At 52.4% G+C, this 19,463-nt stretch overlaps 1 protein-coding gene across 10 annotated transcripts in view; it reads right to left on the minus strand.

Moving 5' to 3' along the window:
• The window catches only part of Tcof1 (treacle ribosome biogenesis factor 1), a 39,369-nt gene extending 20,324 nt beyond the window's left edge, over window positions 1–19,045 (minus strand). For 4 of the 10 annotated variants that reach the window (XM_087180589.1, XM_087180587.1, XM_087180583.1 and 1 more), the window contains exons 1-17: window positions 18,859–19,045; window positions 16,468–16,523; window positions 11,861–12,012; window positions 9,561–9,634; window positions 8,704–8,890; window positions 8,060–8,133; window positions 6,059–6,250; window positions 4,418–4,630; window positions 4,064–4,285; window positions 3,742–3,963; window positions 3,420–3,641; window positions 3,100–3,321; window positions 2,780–3,001; window positions 2,458–2,679; window positions 1,777–1,986; window positions 1,348–1,593; window positions 1,048–1,251 (exon numbers count right to left, since the gene is read on the minus strand). In XM_087180589.1, the coding sequence (XP_087036715.1) occupies window positions 1,048–1,251; window positions 1,348–1,593; window positions 1,777–1,986; window positions 2,458–2,679; window positions 2,780–3,001; window positions 3,100–3,321; window positions 3,420–3,641; window positions 3,742–3,963; window positions 4,064–4,285; window positions 4,418–4,630; window positions 6,059–6,250; window positions 8,060–8,133; window positions 8,704–8,890; window positions 9,561–9,634; window positions 11,861–12,012; window positions 16,468–16,523; window positions 18,859–18,966 (3,048 nt within the window). In that variant the 5' untranslated portion in view covers window positions 18,967–19,045. The remainder of the gene's footprint in view (window positions 1–1,047; window positions 1,252–1,347; window positions 1,594–1,776; window positions 1,987–2,457; window positions 2,680–2,779; window positions 3,002–3,099; window positions 3,322–3,419; window positions 3,642–3,741; window positions 3,964–4,063; window positions 4,286–4,417; window positions 4,631–6,058; window positions 6,251–8,059; window positions 8,134–8,703; window positions 8,891–9,560; window positions 9,635–11,860; window positions 12,013–16,467; window positions 16,524–18,858) is intronic. The other 6 variants (XM_087180584.1, XM_087180591.1, XM_087180586.1 and 3 more) reach the window with 5 other exon arrangements.
• Window positions 19,046–19,463: the final 418 nt, after the last annotated feature.

Consider the following 19,463-nt stretch of genomic DNA (forward strand, 5'->3'; position numbering starts at 1 on the left):
CAACCTGGGAGGCCCTGGGTCTGGGATGTGTGTCTGCAGCCAGAGCACAGGAGAGGAGCCCCCTGGGCCGGGACTCAGGAAGGGCCCTACACAGTTTAAAATCTTGTTAAAGGAATCTGGGGCCTTGGGAGCCACAAGTCAAGAGCAAGAGAGGGACAAAGAAAACCTGCAGAAATGTGTGCTCTGGTACAGGAAAAGAAGAAATGACTAATTTGAGTGGTTATTGAAAAAAAAACAAGAGCAACAATTAAAAATAATCAACAGGGGGCGGGTGAGTGTAGGCAGTGAGCTATCTTCACTTCTCACTGCTCTTCTGGGCTGAGAGGCCTGACTCTTGCTTCAGCTGTATCATCATGACCCACCCTCAGGTGACAAGCTCGCCAGATGCAGGCCCTACTGGAGGTGGCAGGTGAGATCCCACCCACACCCTCACCCATGCCTGGGAGGGCTGATTTCCAACATACCAGAGTACCTAGAGGCCCGAGGATTGCATCACTTCCTAGGATGTGGAACTGGGACAGTATGGCTCAAATGCTGTCACTTACCCCTACCCTAATGAAGCATGACCCAATCAGAAGTGCTACTTGTCGCATTGCCCAAGCCAGGTGTCCCCTCCTCCTAGCTTTTGCACCTGCTGCTTTCTCTGCCTGAACACTTTACTTCCCACTTCACCATGTGACTCAGCCCCTGACTTAGATGCCATTCTCCTGAAAACCCCTAGTTGTGACCCCATCTTGCCAGCCTGGCACACACTCTGTACTGCAACCCTGACTTGCCCTGCTGCAAAAATCATGCACATGTCCACATCCCTTCTAGGGGGACCTGTCTGAGCACCCAGCAGAGCGGCTACTCAGTAGGGCCTGTGCAAAGCACCAGAACCTGTGGAAGCTCTCAGGACCGAAAAGGAAATGCCAGAGTTCTGCTGGGCAGAGGAGAAATGGAGGGAAATGAGGATGAGAGGCTCAGAGGAGGCTGCCAGCAAGCCCATCGTCAGTCCTGACTGAGCCCATGTGCGGCTGGTCTGGGGTGGCTCCTTCTAGGTCTCACCTGTGCTGGAGTCACGACTGCTCCCACCTCACTGTCATCAGATTCCTCCTCACTGCTCTCAGAGCTTTCGTGAGCCTCAGCTCTCACCTGGGCAACTGTGGGCCTTGTTTTCCCAGGAGGGACTGGGGTGGCCCCTTGCCCTGAGGGCCCCATGGTGGGTGCTGAGGCAGCTTGACCTCGGAGGCCTTTCCCCAGAGACTTTGCCTGGAATGATGAGTGGGAGAGAGGGAAGGGTCTCACAGGAGTCCAGAGAGCCTGTGGGGCCAGCCCCGAGGATGGGCAGGCAGACACAGGCCTCACCTGCGCCACTGCTGCCGCAGGAGTGGCCTCCTTGCCCTCTGACTCCTCCTCGCTGCTTGAAGAATTGTCCTTTGGCCTCTGGGCGCCCCGAGGCACCGCTGAGGACGATGCAGAAGCCACTGTACCTGCTTTCCAGGGGGCTGGGGTGCCCACTCGCACTGGGGCACCCTTGGCAGATGTGGGGGTGAGGAGGATGCTTTTACTAGGGGAAGCCTTAGTCTGAGGCATTTTCAGCTCTGGTTTTGCCTGTGGGGACAATGAAGACAGAGGGTGGGATAGGCTCCTGGATCCAGAGACCCCATCTATTGCGGAGAGGAGCCCCCATGCTATCCTTCCCTCTGGCCAGAACCCACACTCTGACTGGAGAGCAGCCCAGCTCCATGTGGGGCAGTGTGAGGGTGGTTCCAGGCCTCCTCTTCCAGGCCTCACCTGAGCTGGAGTCACGGCTGCAGGTGCTTCCTCCTCACTGTCAGATGACTCCTCGCTGCTCTCTGAGTCGTCCTTGGACTTTTCAGCCTTGACCTGAATGGCCACAGGCCCTGACTTCTGAGGGGGTTTAGGGGCAGCCCCTTTCCCCAGCAGCCCTTTGGTGGGACCCGAGGCAGGTCTGACCTGGAGGATCTTCCCTGAGGGCTTTGCCTGAAGTGAGATACAGGATTAGGAGAGGGAGCCCCAGGGTGGATATGTACAGAGACAAAAAACCAAGATGGCAAATAGAGTCCAGTGGGATGGTGCAGGGGGCCAGCAGACCATGTGAAGCTCCTGGAGCTGAGAGGTAAAGAACCTTGCAGAGAGGGGGTCTCACCTGGGCCAGGGTCACTGCTCAGGATGCCTCCCCCTCACCATCCAAATTCTTACTGCTGCTCTGAGCCCTCCTCCAACTTCCCCAAATGGCCCAAAGGGGCTGTTGACCCTGCCTTCCTGGGGAACACAGGGCTGGTACCCTACCCTGACAGCCCCACAATGGAGGCAGGTCTGACTTGTGAGTTTTCCCTTCCCTCAAGGGCTTCAGCTGGCAGTGACAAAGTCAAGAATCAGGGGGAGGCACCCAGGGGGAAGGACAAGCCCACAGGAGGCCTTTCTACACAGCATGGTTGTCTGCAGCCTCACCTGGGAGGAGTTTGTGGTTAGGGTCTGGGCTCCTGGTGTCTCCCCGTCACTGTCTGACTCCTCACTGCTGCTGTCCGAGTCCTCCTCCTGCTTCCCAACCTGGGCCTGAGTGCCTGCAGGCCCTGTCTTCCCAGGGTAGGCTGGAGGGACCTCCTTCCTGGGGGGACCCTTGGCAGCGGCTGAAGCAGCTGTGACCTGAGGAGTCTTCCCCAAGGGCTTTACCTGGCAGTGAGGAAGAGCAAGATCAGGGAAAACTGCTGAGACGGAATGACAAGCCCACAGAAGGCCTTTCTAGATGGGACATGGTTGTTTCCAGCCTCACCTGGGAGGGGTTTGTGGTTAGGGTCTGGGCTGCTGGTGTCTCCCCGTCACTGTCTGACTCCTCACTGCTGCTGTCCGAGTCCTCCTCCTGCTTCCCCACCTGGGCCTGAGTAGCTGCAGGCCTTGTCTTCCCAGGGTAGGCTGGAGGGACCTCCTTCCTGGGGGACCCCTTGGCAGGGGCTGAGGCAGCTTTGACCTGAGGAGTCTTCCCCAAGGGCTTTACCTGGCAGTGAGAGAGCAAGATCAGGGAAAAGTGCTCAGACGGAATGACAAGCCCACAGAAGGCCTTTCTAGATGGGTCGAGGTTGTCTCCAGCCTCACCTGGGAGGGGTTTGTGGTTAGGGTCTGGGCTGCTGGTGTCTCCCCGTCACTGTCTGACTCCTCACTGCTGCTGTCTGAGTCCTCCTCCTGCTTCCCCACCTGGGCCTGAGTAGCTGCAGGCCTTGTCTTCCCAGGGTAGGCTGGAGGGACCTCCTTCCTGGGGGACCCCTTGGCAGGGGCTGAGGCAGCTGTGACCTGAGGAGTCTTCCCCAAGGGCTTTACCTGGCAGTGAGAGAGCAAGATCAGGGAAAAGTGCTCAGACGGAATGACAAGCCCACAGAAGGCCTTTCTAGATGGGACGTGGTTGTTTCCAGCCTCACCTGGGAGGGGTTTGTGGTTAGGGTCTGGGCTCCTGGTGTCTCCCCGTCACTGTCTGACTCCTCACTGCTGCTGTCTGAGTCCTCCTCCTGCTTCCCCACCTGGGCCTGAGTGCCTGCAGGCCCTGTCTTCCCAGGGTAGGCTGGAGGGACCTCCTTCCTGGGGGGGCCCTTGGCAGCGGCTGAAGCAGCTGTGACCTGAGGAGTCTTCCCCAAGGGCTTTACCTGGCAGTGAGGAAGAGCATGATCAGGGAAAACTGCTCAGATGGAATGACAAGCCCACAGAAGGCCTTTCTAGATGGGACGTGGTTGTCTCCAGCCTCACCTGGGAGGGGTTTGTGGTTAGGGTCTGGGCTGCTGGTGTCTCCTCGTCACTGTCTGACTCCTCACTGCTGCTGTCCGAGTCCTCCTCCTGCTTCCCCACCTGGGCCTGAGTAGCTGCAGGCCCTGTCTTCCCAGGGTAGGCTGGAGGGACCTCCTTCCTGGGGGGCCCCTTGGCAGGGGCTGAGGCAGCTGTGACCTGAGGAGTCTTCCCCAAGGGCTTTACCTGGCAGTGAGAAAGAGCAAGATCAGGGGAAAGTGCTCAGACGGAATGACAAGCCCACAGAAGGCCTTTCTAGATGGGTCGAGGTTGTCTCCAGCCTCACCTGGGAGGGGTTTGTGGTTAGGGTCTGGGCTGCTGGTGTCTCCCCGTCACTGTCTGACTCCTCACTGCTGCTGTCCGAGTCCTCCTCCTGCTTCCCCACCTGGGCCTGGGTGGCTGCAGGTCCTGTTTTCCCAGGGGTTGCTGGAGGGTGTCCCTTCCTGGGGGACTCTTTGGCAGGGGCTGAGGCAGCTCTGACCTGCAGGGTCTTTCCGGAGAGCTTTGCCTAGAGAGAGGGAGACGGTGGGGGGGAACCAGAGGATAAGTGTGTGTAGCCACAGATCCAAGAGTGGCAGTGACATCCCTCAGTAAGGAGGGTGCAGGGCACATGATGCAGAGGTCTCGTCCCAAGCCTCACCTGAAGTGCAGTCATGACAGGTGGTGTCTCCACCTCACTGTCAGACTCTCCCTCACTGCTGCTCTCTGAGTCCTGCTCTGGCCTCCTTGCCTTGGCTTGTGTGGCTAAGGGCCCTCCTTTCCCAGGGAGTGCACATGTGGCCTGTTTGCCAGGGGTCCCCTTGGCAGAGGCTGGGGCAAGTCTAACCTGAAGGATTTTCTCAGATGCCTTTACCTAGAGAAAGAAAAGGCAGTGTACTTTCCTCCATCAGAAGTCCCATGGTGATGTCTTCAGGGTGAAGCCCAGAGGCACTAACGGAGCTCCTGAAAACCCCTCACCTCCCCGCTTGCTGGTGCTCTCTCCTCACTACTCCCTGCTGTTCTCAGGCTGTATGCCTTGGGGCTTTGGTAGGGGGCTGTAGGCCTTTTCTTCCCAGAAAGGTCCTGGTCGCTTATCCCTGGGCCAGCCCTCCCAGGAGAACAGGCAGCTCTGATCCTTCAGAACCTCCCCGAGTTCAGAGCTCAGCACTCCAGACAGGCTTTGCATGGCCTGCTCATTTGCAGTTGAAGCTCATACCTGCAGAATGCCTCACAGCACTCAACAGCCTTTGGGTACAGCAAGATCACTCTGAGCTGGGTGGCTGATCAGTGGGGTCTGCACCCTCGGAATTGCTAGTTCTCCTCGTGCTCCCTCCGTGGGAACTTGTTGTGGTCCCTGCCAGGATGACCTTCCCAAGATGGCCCCAGAGTTCCTCCCCCTCAGTGCGTGTCTTCACCTCCTGGGGCCTCCCCTGCCTATGCTATGTCCTGTAGCATCCGACATGGCACATCCCCTGTCATTCTGCCCTAGTCCTAGGTGTGGTGTTTTTCCTCACTCTCACTCCTCCCTGTTCTCATGCCAACAGCTTTCCAGCCCCTATGGCTTGCCCTTGGGAACGTACCCAGGGCCTTGGTGGCTACAGGCTGGCTGCTTCCCAGGGGAAAGGATCAGCAGGCAGAGGAAGGTAAAGATTTTTTTAACTGACCCAGGTGGGGTGGCTCACGCCTGGAATCCCAGCATTTGGGAGGCTGAGGCAGGAGGATCACTATGAATTTGAGGTCAGCCTGGGCTATATAGTGAGTTTAAGGCCAGCCTGAACTACATAGTAAGTGAGATAGGGTCTTGTTACGTAGTTCAGGCTGGCCTCCAACTCACTGTGTAACCCAGGCTGACCTCAAATTCATGGTAATCCTCCTGCCTCAGTGTCCTGTGTGCTGGGATTACAGTCAGTGCCACTACATCCAGCATGATTCCTTTATTAGCTGCTAAGGCATTTGCCTGCTCAGGGTCTGGTATGGTCTGAGAAGCCAGAGGACCAGGCAATTAAAACTTAAGTCCTCTCACAGCAGGACCAGCTGGGATAAGGACAGTAGGCCATTTACTTGACAGAGACACCATGGCAAGTGGAACGGTCATGACAGACTGGGACACTGAATCTGCCACCTGGGAACTGGGCATTCTAGGCCACATGGCTCAAAAGGGTAAGGTCCACAGGTGCTGAAGCCATCAGCCATGTCCTTGCTCTCAATGTACACATTGGTCTTCCCTCTCTCACCAGGCTCCAGGGTGACCTTTCTGGCACAGGTGCTCATTGCATAGTGGGTCATGGAAAGTGGAACTCACTTGGCTGGGTGCCCCTGTGGGGGGCTCCTCCTCTGGTTTCACGGCACTCCCAGCTGGGGTGAGGGCACCTCCTCTGGCCTGGCGTGCCACCCCCCCCACTTTCCCAGGGCTTGGGGCTGCCTTACTTGCTGAAGACTCCTTCGCAAGGGTAAGTGAGGGCCTGACTTGGGACGTTTCTACTGAGGACTTTACCTGGAATGAGAAAATGAATAATAACTGTTTCCCACAGCTGTGGAAGGCGCTTCAGTTTATAGCCCCTTCCTGATAGCATTTAATTTTCAAACAACACTTTGAGACAAGATATTCCCTTACACCCATTTTCCAAAAGGTACAAATCTCTCAGGTCAACACAGAAGCCCCAGGTTGAACCCCTGGCTCTCTGGCTTTGGGGGCAGAACTGTCAGCCACCAGACTCAGCTCCCGTGTGACACATGGTCCAGCCTGAGAGGTACAGCTCTCTCAACAACACTTGTCTTTGCTCCTTCAACTAAAGAGGCTGATCATGGTGGCCATCCTGAAGTCAGTGGTCTAGGACCTCAATGCCAGTCCATCACTGGTTTGCTGAGAGACAACGGGAACACTCCTTCCTCCTGTGAGCTCTCCCTGATTTCTAAAAGTCTACATTCCCATGGCTGTCAGTCAGTGCCCTGCCTCACCTCCATGTTCCGTCAGATTCTCCTGACCCAGGGCACTGCCATCAACCCAGTCCTCCCACTCCACTGAGGTTGTGTCTAGACACTGGTTTCCAAGTGTCAAGAGTGGCCCCCTTCTCCTTGGCAAGGCCTGGGGTGGTGGGAGCCAGGCGCCTCCTTATGGCTGGCTGTATCTTGGGTCCAAAGGTGAGGGTGGAAGGTGGGGAACAGGCCACGGCTAGGCCTGGGATAGATGGGGGTGGGCTCAACCTTCACCAGGTTACTGGGTGAGGTGGGACAGTTCTTTGGACACCAGGTCACCACATCCCTGACTTTTGTTGATCTCCCTTCCTTCTTCCTTTTTTGGTCTTTCTAAAAGAGCTTTTGCACTGGACACCTTGATCCCTGTCATTACCATCTTCTGCCACTAGCACCCCAATTCTCACCCCCTCCTCCCAAACTGGTCTCGCTGCTTCTATTCTGTCTGCACTGCCCTTCAATCCAGGCCATTGCTGGCAACCTTTGTAAAACATAAATCAGGCCACCTTACCTCTGTGCCTGAAACCCTGCATGTCTTCATAATGCCTGTAGAATAAACTCAAACTTCTATGGCAGTCCTCCAGGATGGGCAGCAGACCTAGCCCTTGTCTACTTGTGACCCCATCTTGTATCATTTTTCCCCTCATCCATAAAAATGCAGGTCTTTGTTCCTTAAAAGCATGAACTCTGCTTTTGTCTCTATACCTGCTGCCCTTCTGCCTGGGGCCTTTGGATCAGAATTGGGGTCCTGCTGCTGTCCCTTTGGTGACCGTCCCTAATGGAGTTAAATATCCAAGAGACCCTTCCTTTTCCATGGAGGCTGGTTCCTCTACCCCCAACAATGTGTTCCCAAGGTCTGGCACTTAGCAGATACATAAGGAATAACTTGTGGGGACCTCTCCCAGGTCAAAGTTCAGAGAAGAAATAAGGCCAGTAACTGAGAGGCCTGCCCAATTCTAGCCTGGTACCTATGCTGGCATCTACCAGTGGGCCCAGAATCCTCTCGGCACCCTCACCCTGACCACATGTGACAGCCACACTGGTGCCCAGGCCTGTGCTGCTGCATCTCTTCCTCTGGATGGCTCTTCTCCCCACCTCCATGTGCTCCAGGCCATCTCTCCCAGGAAGCCTTGCCCTGTGTCCCTCCCACAACCCTGGCCCTTCTGCATAGCCCTGGACTTCTCAACCCTTCCCTGCTCTGCCCCCACCTGGCCTCCCAGCTGCCGGCAAAGCTGCCACACTAATCTGGGCCCAACAGTGTCTGAACCCCACCAGGCTCTCAGGAGAGTCAGAGGCGTCAAGGTGACTCTTCAGGATGGGTGATGATTACCTCCACATCTGTTTCATCGCTGGAGCTGGAGGTGTCCTTGTTGGAGTTGTCGGCCTGGCCTGCTGACACTGTCCCTGAGGGGTGGACACAGGGGACTGAGGTACACCTTCTCCACACTCCCTTGTCCCACCCCAGTGCCAACTGCTGTCAAAAGTCAGGTGCTAAGCATTTGCTCCTCACCTGCATGAGGCTGCAGGTCCACCTTCTCCAGAAGCCCTCACCTGAGAGGGGAACCCTCGTTATCCCTGTTTCCTGCAAATCTAAGGCCCTGGAAAGGGCCAGAATAGGACTCTAGAAACATGTATCAGCACCTGAGCATTTATAAATGCTCTATTCACTATCAGGTCCACAGAGGCAAGTGTACAAATTTCTTTTTTACACAAGAAATGGACTCATAGGCCAGGGATGGTGGCACATGCTTATAATCCTAACACTCAGGAGGCTGAGGCAGAAGGACTGCTGGGAGTTGAAGGCCAGTCTGGACTACATAGCAAGCCCCCGTGGTGTCCCTGCAGCTGGTCCTCCCTTACCCGGGGGAGGTGCAGACCCTCGCTGTCTTGGAGGCACACCTTTGAATCCCAGAATGTCCCAGAGCTTAACAAAGCACAGCTTTGGCTTAGCTCCTAGAGATGGGGGTTTCTCACCAGGCTTGGCAGCAGCTTCAAGAGCCTGGATGCTGCCTTCCTCCTCAGTTTCCGAGACCAAGACAGTACTTCCGGAGAGCTCTGCTGACTTCTTAGGTGACTTCCCAGAAAGGAGGTGGACTACTGCCTTCCCTGAGGCAAGGTGTGGCACAGAGTTCACCGTCTTGCTGGTGTTCCTGGTCTTTGCCTGCAGGGCATAAGAGTGGCAGGCACACCTGGTTCAGCACGATGCACAGCGCGCAGAGCACGGCATCACACACTGGAACCCCCCATTGCTGCTTCCTAGCCAGGTGAGTTTGGGCAAACTGCCCTCACAGAGGCACTTCGAAAACTGCATTACAGTTGCTACATGGTAAGCAGTAGTTTGCTGTGGGTATTATCATTCATTCATAATTACTTTTACACATTATTGCCAGCATTCCAGTTTTAAGGAACATAATCCTTTACAGGTCTGTAACAGTGCTTTATGGGTTACCAGAAAATACACTGTTTTCTATGTAGTTCCTGATTTACAAAATGCCACCAGAGTTCCAGAAATATAAGCACCACAGTGCCTCCACTGCCCAGGGCCGTGCCTAGACTGGCAAAGAGCTCCTTGGGGAACAGCTGAGTATAGGGGTAAAGGAGGAACAAAACTGCCCATCACAGGTGTTGTACCCAGCAGCCCACTGCAGCAGCGTCACCTGCATGTTACAGAAAAGGAAACTGACACCCAGAGGGGAGGAGGGACTCACCAAGATCCCACAGTTGGTGACACGGGTAAAGATTTGAGTCCAGGATGGGCAATACCCTTGTCTGACACACTAAAGGGCACTTGAGTTCTCACATGCAATAGCTTGGAAAGTGGTTCCACTCACCTTGGCCTTTTCTTTCATGCTTGATGGCAAAACCATCCCCATAGCTGAGGAGTTGGTAGATGCTGGTCTTGGGGCTGTAAGACACAAATGCCCACTGGATGAGGCAGATGGGCTCTTCTCATCCAAGGATGGCAGGCTGGTTTCATCTCAATATGACTGGTACTGGCTGCCTGGTGCTGGCATGAAGGGCTAAGGCTGAGGCTGAGCCCAAACTTGTGGCAAACAGCTCTGTAATTTATCAGCCATGTCCACTAGATAACACAAAAGCTCCATGTCTGCAACCCCAGGGCCTCCCAGTTACCCCGTGGGAGGAGGCGCTGAGAGCCCCTCAGAGGTGAAGGATTGGCTTATGCTCTACCACCTACACCACAAAACACTGCACAACTCAGGCCACTGCACTTAGCCCTGAAGGCCACTCAGCAAGTAGGGGGAGTGGCCAGGTGCTAGCCCCAAGCAGGAGAAAGATGCTGGGAATCCCAGTGAGTTCTTGGTGGACAAACAGCTGAACCACGAGACTTGGGCCATTAAACACTAAGATTAATAGATTTTTAGTGCTTGAAATAAAGATAATCTCCTTGAGATCTCAAACAGACAGGGAAATATTTCTAAGTTGTTAAAGAGAATGTTGCTGAGATGAATAGCATGATCGAATCCTTTTCTTAGCATTTAACTCCATCTCTCCTCTCTTTCTATAATTATAAAAAGTTTTAAACACATTTATGAGTAGAGAAGAAGTATATGGAACCACTCAGCTCCAACCACTGCGGATTTGTGGCTAATCTTATTTCACCTATTGCTTCATCTCCCCTTCTCCATCATGCATTATTTTGTTTTGCTTTTTTTGTTTTTTTTGGTACCGGGGATCAAACTCGGGTCCTTGCACTTGCGCAGCAGGCAGCAAAACCACTGAGCTAAATCCATGGCCCTGTCATGCATTATTTTGAAGAAAACACCAGACACTTTGTCATATTGCTCACAAATACTCCAACCTGTTTCAATGAGGACTCTTAAAAGTATAATTACAACTAATTGTCACAGCTTTAAAAATGGAGGGAATGGTGAGGTAGCAGAAGGACAGGGTATGGGAAGAAAAAAAATTAAAGAATTAAGATATACTGTCTACATGTACCAATTCCCTATAATAAATGTAACCATTATGTACTGAAAACGTGCTAATAAATTTTAAAAAATGATTAATATCAAATAGGCAATGTGAGCTGTGACCATTTCTGTTTTAAGCAGAATACAGGACTGTGCACATGTATGCATAGATAGGTATCTGTCTGACTGTGGATGTAGAGGAGGAAGTATTACAGCCACCCACCAAGACCCTGAGTAGAAAGTAAAAGGGAACAGAGGAAGAGAACAAGAAACCTCCCATTTTCTACCTGCTTTTGTACACTTTGAAGCAAACTTGTTTTGCATTTATAATTTAAGAAGATTAAACAAGATATAAAATGTATATCTAGTAATATCTCAAACATGTTTAAAAGCAGGCTCAGAGAAAATACATGGAAGAATAATTTGCTGAATTGTAGGTGGCAAGAATATACGTGATTTCTTCCCTGACTTTTTTTCAAAGTAATTTTCAAATATCCTATAATGAATACTATATAATGAATCCTGCATCTCCTTTATAATCAGAAATTATATTTAAAAATCAAGAAAGTATTTTCTGAATAAGCAAAAAAATGGTAACATGATGCTTGAGACAGCTATTGTGCTGTAGAGCCACAGCTGAAGCTGGGAAAGCCAGGGAGCCTGGATCTCGGAGGTAGAAGGGGCTGGAGAGACCTGTGCTGGGTCACTCTGCAATACTCTAAACCAGTGCTCAGCTCAGCCCCCAGCTCTCATGTGTACACTGCCAAGCCAAGGGGATGATCAGCAACTCCCAAGCGGCACTCAGGCCAAACAGGCGAGGGACACCAGCTGCCCTCTGCAAACATAGTCTTTTTATTCTGTCACAATCTCCCAGGAGCTTGTAAAAATGCAGGTCCTGGGCTCTACTGGTGGGGTGTATGTACTGCAGGGCCCACTTGGGTTTTTTGGGGTTCACCTTTGGATTCCCAGAGCTTGAGGACACAAAATCTCAACAGTTCTGTGGCGCCCTCTGAACTTCCCTGCTAAAAGGGCCTGTCTTTCTGCTCACACTAAGGGAAACCTGGAGGAGGACTGTACACTAAATATCCACAGGCTGTTCCCAAAGGTGCAGGGTGAGTCCCCACGAGCAGCAGCAATGGGCGCCTGACAGGGAAGCCTGAGACCAAGCCCTGGCAACACCCAGCAGCTGGGGCTCTTACTAGTTTTGGCAGCTTTGGCTTCCGCTTCTTCCTCCTCCTCCTCCTCCTCTTCGGAGCTCTCGGAGCTGCTGATGGGATCTGACACTCGGGTCTTCTTGGCTTGCAGAGCTGCATCGTCTTCTGCCTTCCGCTTCTGGCCAATTTCTGAGGTTCTGCAGGTCAAGGGTAACTGGTTATACCAACTGGGTGACAGGACAGCTCCACAAGACTCAAGAAGACAGACCATCACCTCTCCTCCCAGCCCCCAAAGGAAGCGTGTACAGAGTTCAAACAGTGATGGTGATATAATGTGGATATAATTTTGTGTTCTGCATTTTCACTTATATTTTAAAATGTATTTATAATTCTCAAATTGTAAAATTATTCAAAGTCTTGAATAATCATGGGTGACCGATGAGGTCACAGAGCAGCTTCAGCTAGTGGTCAGTTGGTGATGGGCTGGCCTGTGGCGGCACTGTGTAGTACCACCCAGGCTCCTCCTCCTCCTGAACTTGCTGCTGCTGCCGGGACTGGGCCCTCTTCCTGTGTCCCCTCCTTCCCCCTGAACTCCTAAATCAGCAGCCCTCGCCGACTACATCCCCACCCTGCATCAGCCCTGTCATCTGGTTTCATTTCCTTCTAAGCATTTTTCTGTATTTCCTGTTATTTACTGCACGCCTGCCTCTCCCTACTCAGAAAGGCCTAGCAGAGATAGAGGAGGGCTGGCAGCTGACTATGGTACCCTCAGCACTGCACAAACATTTTTTTTTTTTTTTTGTACCGGGGATCAAACTTGGGTCCTTGCGCTTGCGCAGCAGGCGGCGAAACCACTGAGCTAAATCCCCGGCCCTGCACAAACATTTTTTTAACAACTCTTAAAAACAAGTTGTACTACAAGCAGGAACAAAAAATACTGGCCTAAATAAATAGCAGGTGGGAGTCCCCTCCTCCAGTCAGCTTCACCCCACCTTGCAGGGCCACTTCAGGATGGCGCAGGGCCCTGATGATGGGGCAGAGCTCTTTCTCCCAGGGGGATCCTCTGTGACCCACTGGCCTCTGGAGCAAGGAAGGGCGAGACGTGGCGACCTCCTGTCACTTTCCAAGGGCTTTAGCCCACCTGAAGTTCCAAGGAGGGGGTCAGAGGGACAATTCTCTATCCTGATAAGAAAGTACAGCTCCCGGCTTCTCGCCCAGATTTAGGCCAACCTTCCTCACCTCTTGGCCTACCCTGCTTCTTCCTGTCTTTGCTTTTGATGGAACCCCTCAGCTGGCAGAAACACTTTGTCCTTTAGACCCTGGCACTGAGTCCCACACTCAGAGCTCAGAGGAGGGGGTGTGGCTTGTAGGGCGACAGCCGCTCCCCAATGTCATCATCCCACCCACCATCACTCCCAGCCTCAGCTGTTTGGGCAGGGCCCATGTGGAAAGCCTAACCTGGGGCAGGGGGTGGGGTGGCAGGGTCCTCAGCTACTGGTTATCTCCAGTCCATGGAGGAAGGAAAGGTAAGAAGAGGAGGGACTGAGCCCCAGTGGGGGCCCAAGGGTCTCTTGTGACCAATGCACATGTTCCCTGTCCCCACAGCTCAGGCTACTCCTCAACCCAACAGGAACGGCAGAAGGGGGCAGCCCAGGGGATATGGGAGCCAGCCACATTCACACAGGGATGCACGTGAACATACACACTCACAGCCAGGTCTCTTGTAATGAAAACTTATTACATCCAACAGCCTTCTGATAACCCTTCACCTGGCACAGATACCCACATGGCCTACTTCTTCCACTTAAAAAAAGAGACCTATAAAATTGTGCAAAATACCCAGTGTTAAGAAACCCATTTGAAGTATTGTTAGCTTGAGCATAACCTGCCTATCCTCAGCCTTGGGAGAGAGATAGCCAGGCCTGGATCCCTTAGAGAGCCTCTACGGGTGGGGAATGAGGCCCCCTTCCTCTGGGCTGCCCAGGTCTCCGTGAAAGAGGGGTTCCGAGTGCCTGGCTGCTCATACACATCTTGAGGAGGAACCACTAAGTGTTGAGGAGCATGTTTGGGGCACTGGCAGGACAAGTGCCCAGATGGTTGAGTTCCCTGAACATTAATATCACCCTGTTTAAGCCCACCCTCTTCATCCCCAGTGAATCGCTGTCTATGCCCATGTTTCAGCTGGGAGTGACAGTGCTCTGCCAGTTTGCCATGTGTTGCTCAGGTACCTTCTTCCCAGGAAGGCCGCTTGTCAGTAATTTCCTGCTAAAAGCAGATTTCATTTAGTACACATATCAATTAGTTCTGCTTCTTTCCTTCCAACAGAACACAGACAAAAGAGCAGGGAATTTTTCCTCTGGTTTGTTCCTTGCTCTATCAAGAATAGTGCCTGGCTTATAGTAGGTGCACAATACACATGGGGTGGGGGTAGCTCTCAATGGCTGGCCCCCAGCACTTTACTATGCAGACTACTATGTACAATCTTCACAATGCAATGAGATAACTGTATTATTTTCATTTTACAGATGAACAAAGATAAGAAAGTACAGTTCCTGGCCAAGAAACTTGCTTCAGGTCACACTGCTAGTGATTCTGATTTGTGGGCAATCACTTAGCTAGACTGCCTCAGTGAGGCGCTGGTCCCATTTGGTTTCCCTCACCCACAGGATGGGCCACACCATTCCTGCCCTTGTTTACATGCTACTGATGTGGGAGCTCACCATTCTGTCATCTGCCTTATTTTTGGATAGCTCAGATGTTCAAATGTTTGTATTCAGAAGCAGAAACTTGTCTTTCTAATGGAGGTTCATACCCGAAGCCCCCCACCAAAACACTACTTCCTCTGTCCTCAAAGATGTGCATCTGATGATGCCTCACCCCCTTCCAATACTTGCTACCATTCTTGGTGGGTTTTTTTTGTTGTTTGTTTTTTGGTTTTTTGAGATAGGGTTTCACTATGTAGTTCAGCCTGGCCTTGAACTCACTATGTAGCCCAGGCTGGCCTAGAACTCAAGGGAGTCCTCCTGCCTAAGGCTCCTGAGTGCTGGGATTACAGGTGTGCCACCATACCTGGCTTCTCTACTATTCCTCACAGGACATATCTACAGATCCTTTACTTCCCTAGTCAGCTATGGTCAGAGAGTGGATGGGGAGAACACAACCATCCTTTCTTTTATTCTTAGTGCTTCTTTTTTTTTAAAACTTTGACACAGGGTCTTCTTAATCTGCAAAGCAGACCAGGCTGGGCTTGAATTTGTAATCCTCCTGCCTCAGCCTCCCAGAGTGCTGTGATTATAGGTGTGTGCTACCATGCCTGGCTTTGCTACCATTCTTCCATGGGACATGTTTAGGTACTTCCCACCCCCAGTTGGCTGTGATCAGTTGAGATATCTCTCCTTCATTCTTCATTTCTCTGTCGATGCACCCTTAGTAGATTCTCCTTCCTTGGAAAATTTTAAGTTTTGCAAGTTTCAGCTGGGTGTGGTGGTGCACACCTGTATGTAATTTCAGCACTCTGGAAGATTGGGGCAGGAGATCACAGTTCCAGCCTAGACTGGGTAACTTAGCAACTTGGGGAAACCCTGTCTCAAAATTTAAAAAAAGAAAAGGGGTTGGGGATGCAGCTCAGTGTGAAGGCCCTGGGTTTAACCCCCAGTACCACAAAAACCAACCAACCACATTGGGTTCCCTTTCAGTCCCATGCACCGACCCACCTTCTACCTAGGTGTGTAAGTCAGATCTGGGAGTCAACTAGATCCTTCCCCTCTAACCCATCCACAGTTGTGGCTTCCTCCCCTAACATTCCCGGAACTGCTGTCCTCATGGTCCTCCCACCTTGCAGAGGGAGCCCACTCTGTGCCTCGCCCTTCTGGCCCCCACTGCTCTTGGGTAGACCTCACCTTGGAGGGCCAGGCCCTGCTGACTGCCAGCCGCACCTGTACTGTCCCCTGGCCACTGCCGGGCACACTCTGCCTGCTTCTCAGTACCCATGGCCTAGTTCAGTCCTGTTTCCCACAGCTGTCAGGGCAAAGGGCATCTCAGGAAAGCCTCCCCTGGGCCCTCAAGGAGGTGAGGCTTATCACTTTGTTCCTCTCTTTGGTACTCCTTACTACCATCATCATTTTATGTTCATTTGTTTCATTCTTTGACCCATGCCCACATCCTTGACTGCAATGTTAGCTGCAGGAAAGAAGCAATCAGGTCTATCTCACTTTCAACACTATCTCCATACTTAGAACACGACTTGGCATTCCATAGATGCTTATAAATGTTTGATGATCAAGTGAATAACCAGCTAGTGAAAAACCATTTTTTGGGGGTCTTTTTTTTTTTGAGACAGTGTCTTACTATGTAGTTCAGACTGGCCTTGCACTCGTGAAAATCCCCCTGCCTCAGCCTTCCAAGTGCTGGGATTATAGGCGTGCACGACCATGCCCAGCATGAAGCTTTTGTTCTTAAGGGATCATAGCTCTCAATGTCACCTCATTTTACTACCAGATATCCACACATCTGATGTGACCTGGCTTCCAGAGGGGTGACAAGAATGTCCACCCATAGTGTCCTATGGGGAGAGGGGAAAGATCTTAGCTGAGGAAGTATCATAGCTTATTCCAGGCTGTCCCTATCCCACCCATCTGCTCCACCAAACTTACTGCTGCCAGTGGGTATAGATGTCCAAAAGGGTGAAAGGCTGAGCCAGGAAACTTTTCTGCAAGAAGTAAAGAGAGAGTTGCAATCAACCGTGAGCACAGTAAAGACCTTCCTCGGTCCCAGCTCTTCCTGACCCCAGATAGACAGGTGGTTCAGCGAAGAGTCTTTCTGCTCTGGGAAGTACATCTGCACGGCCCTGCCAGTAACATTCAGAATCTTCCAGAGACAAGGCCAGCAATTCCAGAAAAAAACCTTTTAATACAGCATGTTGGTAAGAGGAACCTTTGAGAGGATGGAGTTGGAATGTTCCAAGCTAGCATTTATTTATCCAGCCTCCCTGGCACTATCCACACCTACATTGCTATGAGACAAGGCTTCTCCCACCCCAGCATAACCTTTCAGAAAGCCTTCAAAGGCCTGGTCAGTCAGTCTCCCCAAAGCACAACTCACAGCGCAGACACTTGAGGCATCCAAGTGGCAATGACTACAGCCCACTGGTCTGCTGGAAAGAGCCTAAACCTATAGGGTACCAGTTTCTTGCCAAAAGCAGAAGCAACCAGGTGGAATCCAGACCCTTGGAGCTGAGGCCACAGGCCTGCCTGCTCTCTGAAAATGTCAAGAACCCAGCACGTCAAGTGCCCCATGGAGGCTTATGAACAAAGTGGCAAGAACACAGGGTGTCGGCAACCTGAGCAGAGTGGCCAAGAGGCACACCTGAGTGAGGCAGAGTTCCTGTTAACCTGCTGTGCCAATCTCCTTACCTCTTCAAACTTCAGGATCTCTCTTTACAACTTGGGGAAAACAGCAACACCCACATTCCTGATTGCTGTTAGGCTGAAGGAGAATCTACGACAGTGCACAGCACAGTGGGCTAGGACTCCAAGCATCAGTTTTGTCCTGGTACAGTATGCCTCACAGTGCTCAAATGTGTCAGGCCAACAGCCCCTAACAGGGCTTTGCCATTCTTGCTCTCTCCTCTGCTAACTATGCAGCTTACTCACTCATTTCCTTCAGGTCTCTACCTCAGTGTCACCCCCTCAATGAGGCTTCCCTGACTACCCACTTACACTTGGACTCCGACATTCCTTCTCCCCCTTGCCTTCCTTATTGTGACAGCCAGCACCTACAATCAACTGGATATACTACACTGTTAAGTTTCCACTTTATATTTGTTACTGTCTGCTCCTGCTAGGCCATTGGCTCCATGAGGGCACAAAAAAGCAAGATACTTTTGCCTGGGCAACGCTCTAATAAAGTGGGCACTATCTCTTACTCCCCTTATCTGTGAAGCGATATAACTGGAGCAAACAGGGAACTGAGATCCAGAGAAGGTTAGGAAAACCACAGATAACGTCTTAGGGTTCATCACCCTTTGGTTCCTCCAGGAGATCCTGAGAGCAAGAGTTAGGATCAGAACCTTTACTCTAGCCAAACTGATACTGACTAGTCAGGTCAATACCCATCTCACCAGCTTAAAACTGCAACAGTTTACCACTGATCCTCAGGCAAAGTCCAAACTGCTCAGGGACAGCTCAGGCCAGCCTCTGCCTCTACCTCCCTGGCAGACTTAGCCTTTGTTCTTCACACTTCAGCACAGCAGACTCTTCTGGAGGCCACGGTGTAACTCCAAGGGATTTGCACCTCTGCCTGGAACACCTTCCCTTCCTTCAGATCAAGTGTCACTTCCTCAGGAAAGCAGTCCTGAAAGGGCACTCTTCTATCCCTCTTTTAGTACTCCATGCCTCTCATTTTTACTACTCAATGCAGTGTTCAGTCCCTTTTGAAATTCTTTAATGTGTATCCCCTAGCACACTGTAAGATCCAGGAAGGCTGAGGGGCGGTGCTCACTGTTCTATCACCAGCACCCTAAGCGCCTGATTTACAGTTGCCGAATGAATGAAGAACAGAGAAAACAAAACCAAAAGAACTTTCCATTCCCCAAAGCTGTCCTATCAGTACCGAGCATAGCCAAGAGTCTGAGTTCCAGATCAACAACTACGGCGTCCCTCTTCTTGGGGGGATCCCCGGGGAGCCGGTAGCTACTGACCCCGACAACCACAGCAGACTCTGCGGTCCGAGGGGGCCGCGCCGGGCCACGTGGCTGAAGATTCAGTAAACTTAACACCGCCACTACCAGGAAGGGGGTGGAGGTAAGGGGCTCGGGAATTACAAATCTCTGACCGTTAAATCACATGTCCTGCCACGCCCATTACACGGACGGGGGAAACTGAGGTCGAGGTGGGTACTGGAAGTAGCACAGGATAGGCAGAGGCTACGAATCCCTCCCGCACCCCTGGGCTCCAGCCTGGATCCCCGCGAGACCCGGGGCCAGCCTAGGGTGGGGGCGCGAGCCGCTGCTCTCTGGCTCCCGCACGCGGCCCGCGATCGCTTACCTGGCCGCTCTGCTCCTTCACTTCCCGCGCCGCGCGCACGTAGCCCGCGTGCAGGAGATGCTGATAGATCAGGGGAAGCAGTTCCCGCCGCTTCCTGGCCTCTGCCATGCCCGCAACCCCCGGCCTACCGGCTCACCTGCAAGCCCCTCCTCTGTCCCGCCCGCCACTTCCCTCGTGACCTTAGACCCCCGCGCACCCCACTTCCGGCTGCTCGTTTGCCCTAGCCGTGAGGCACGCCGGGAAGTGTAGTCTCGCCCCGTGAAGCGGCTGGGCGGAGACTCGGAAGGCAACAAGCTTTCCCATTGGATAGGAGGCGTACCCAGACTTGGACCCGCCCCGGAGGCCGGCCCTTGTGGAACCACTTCCTCCTGATCCTTCAGGCTTTCTAGTTGCGGGAATTTGTCTTCCATGTTAATCCTCTGAAGGGTGAACGCGACCCGTTTACTTATCTCCAGATTCCCTAATCGCCTCTGTATCTCTCGCTGGGTTCGGACTTCCAGTTTCTTACTCATTTATTCATTTCACAGTTTTGTTGTGTTTTGTTTGTCTTGGTAGTGGGGATTGAACCCAGGATCTTAGCCCTGAGCTACAAAACCAGACCTTTT

This window comes from Heterocephalus glaber, unplaced genomic scaffold, assembly GCF_053883595.1.
Source record: "Heterocephalus glaber isolate CG9 unplaced genomic scaffold, H.glaber_assembly_v1.0 deba00001463, whole genome shotgun sequence".
Taxonomy (NCBI): domain Eukaryota; kingdom Metazoa; phylum Chordata; class Mammalia; order Rodentia; family Bathyergidae; genus Heterocephalus; species Heterocephalus glaber.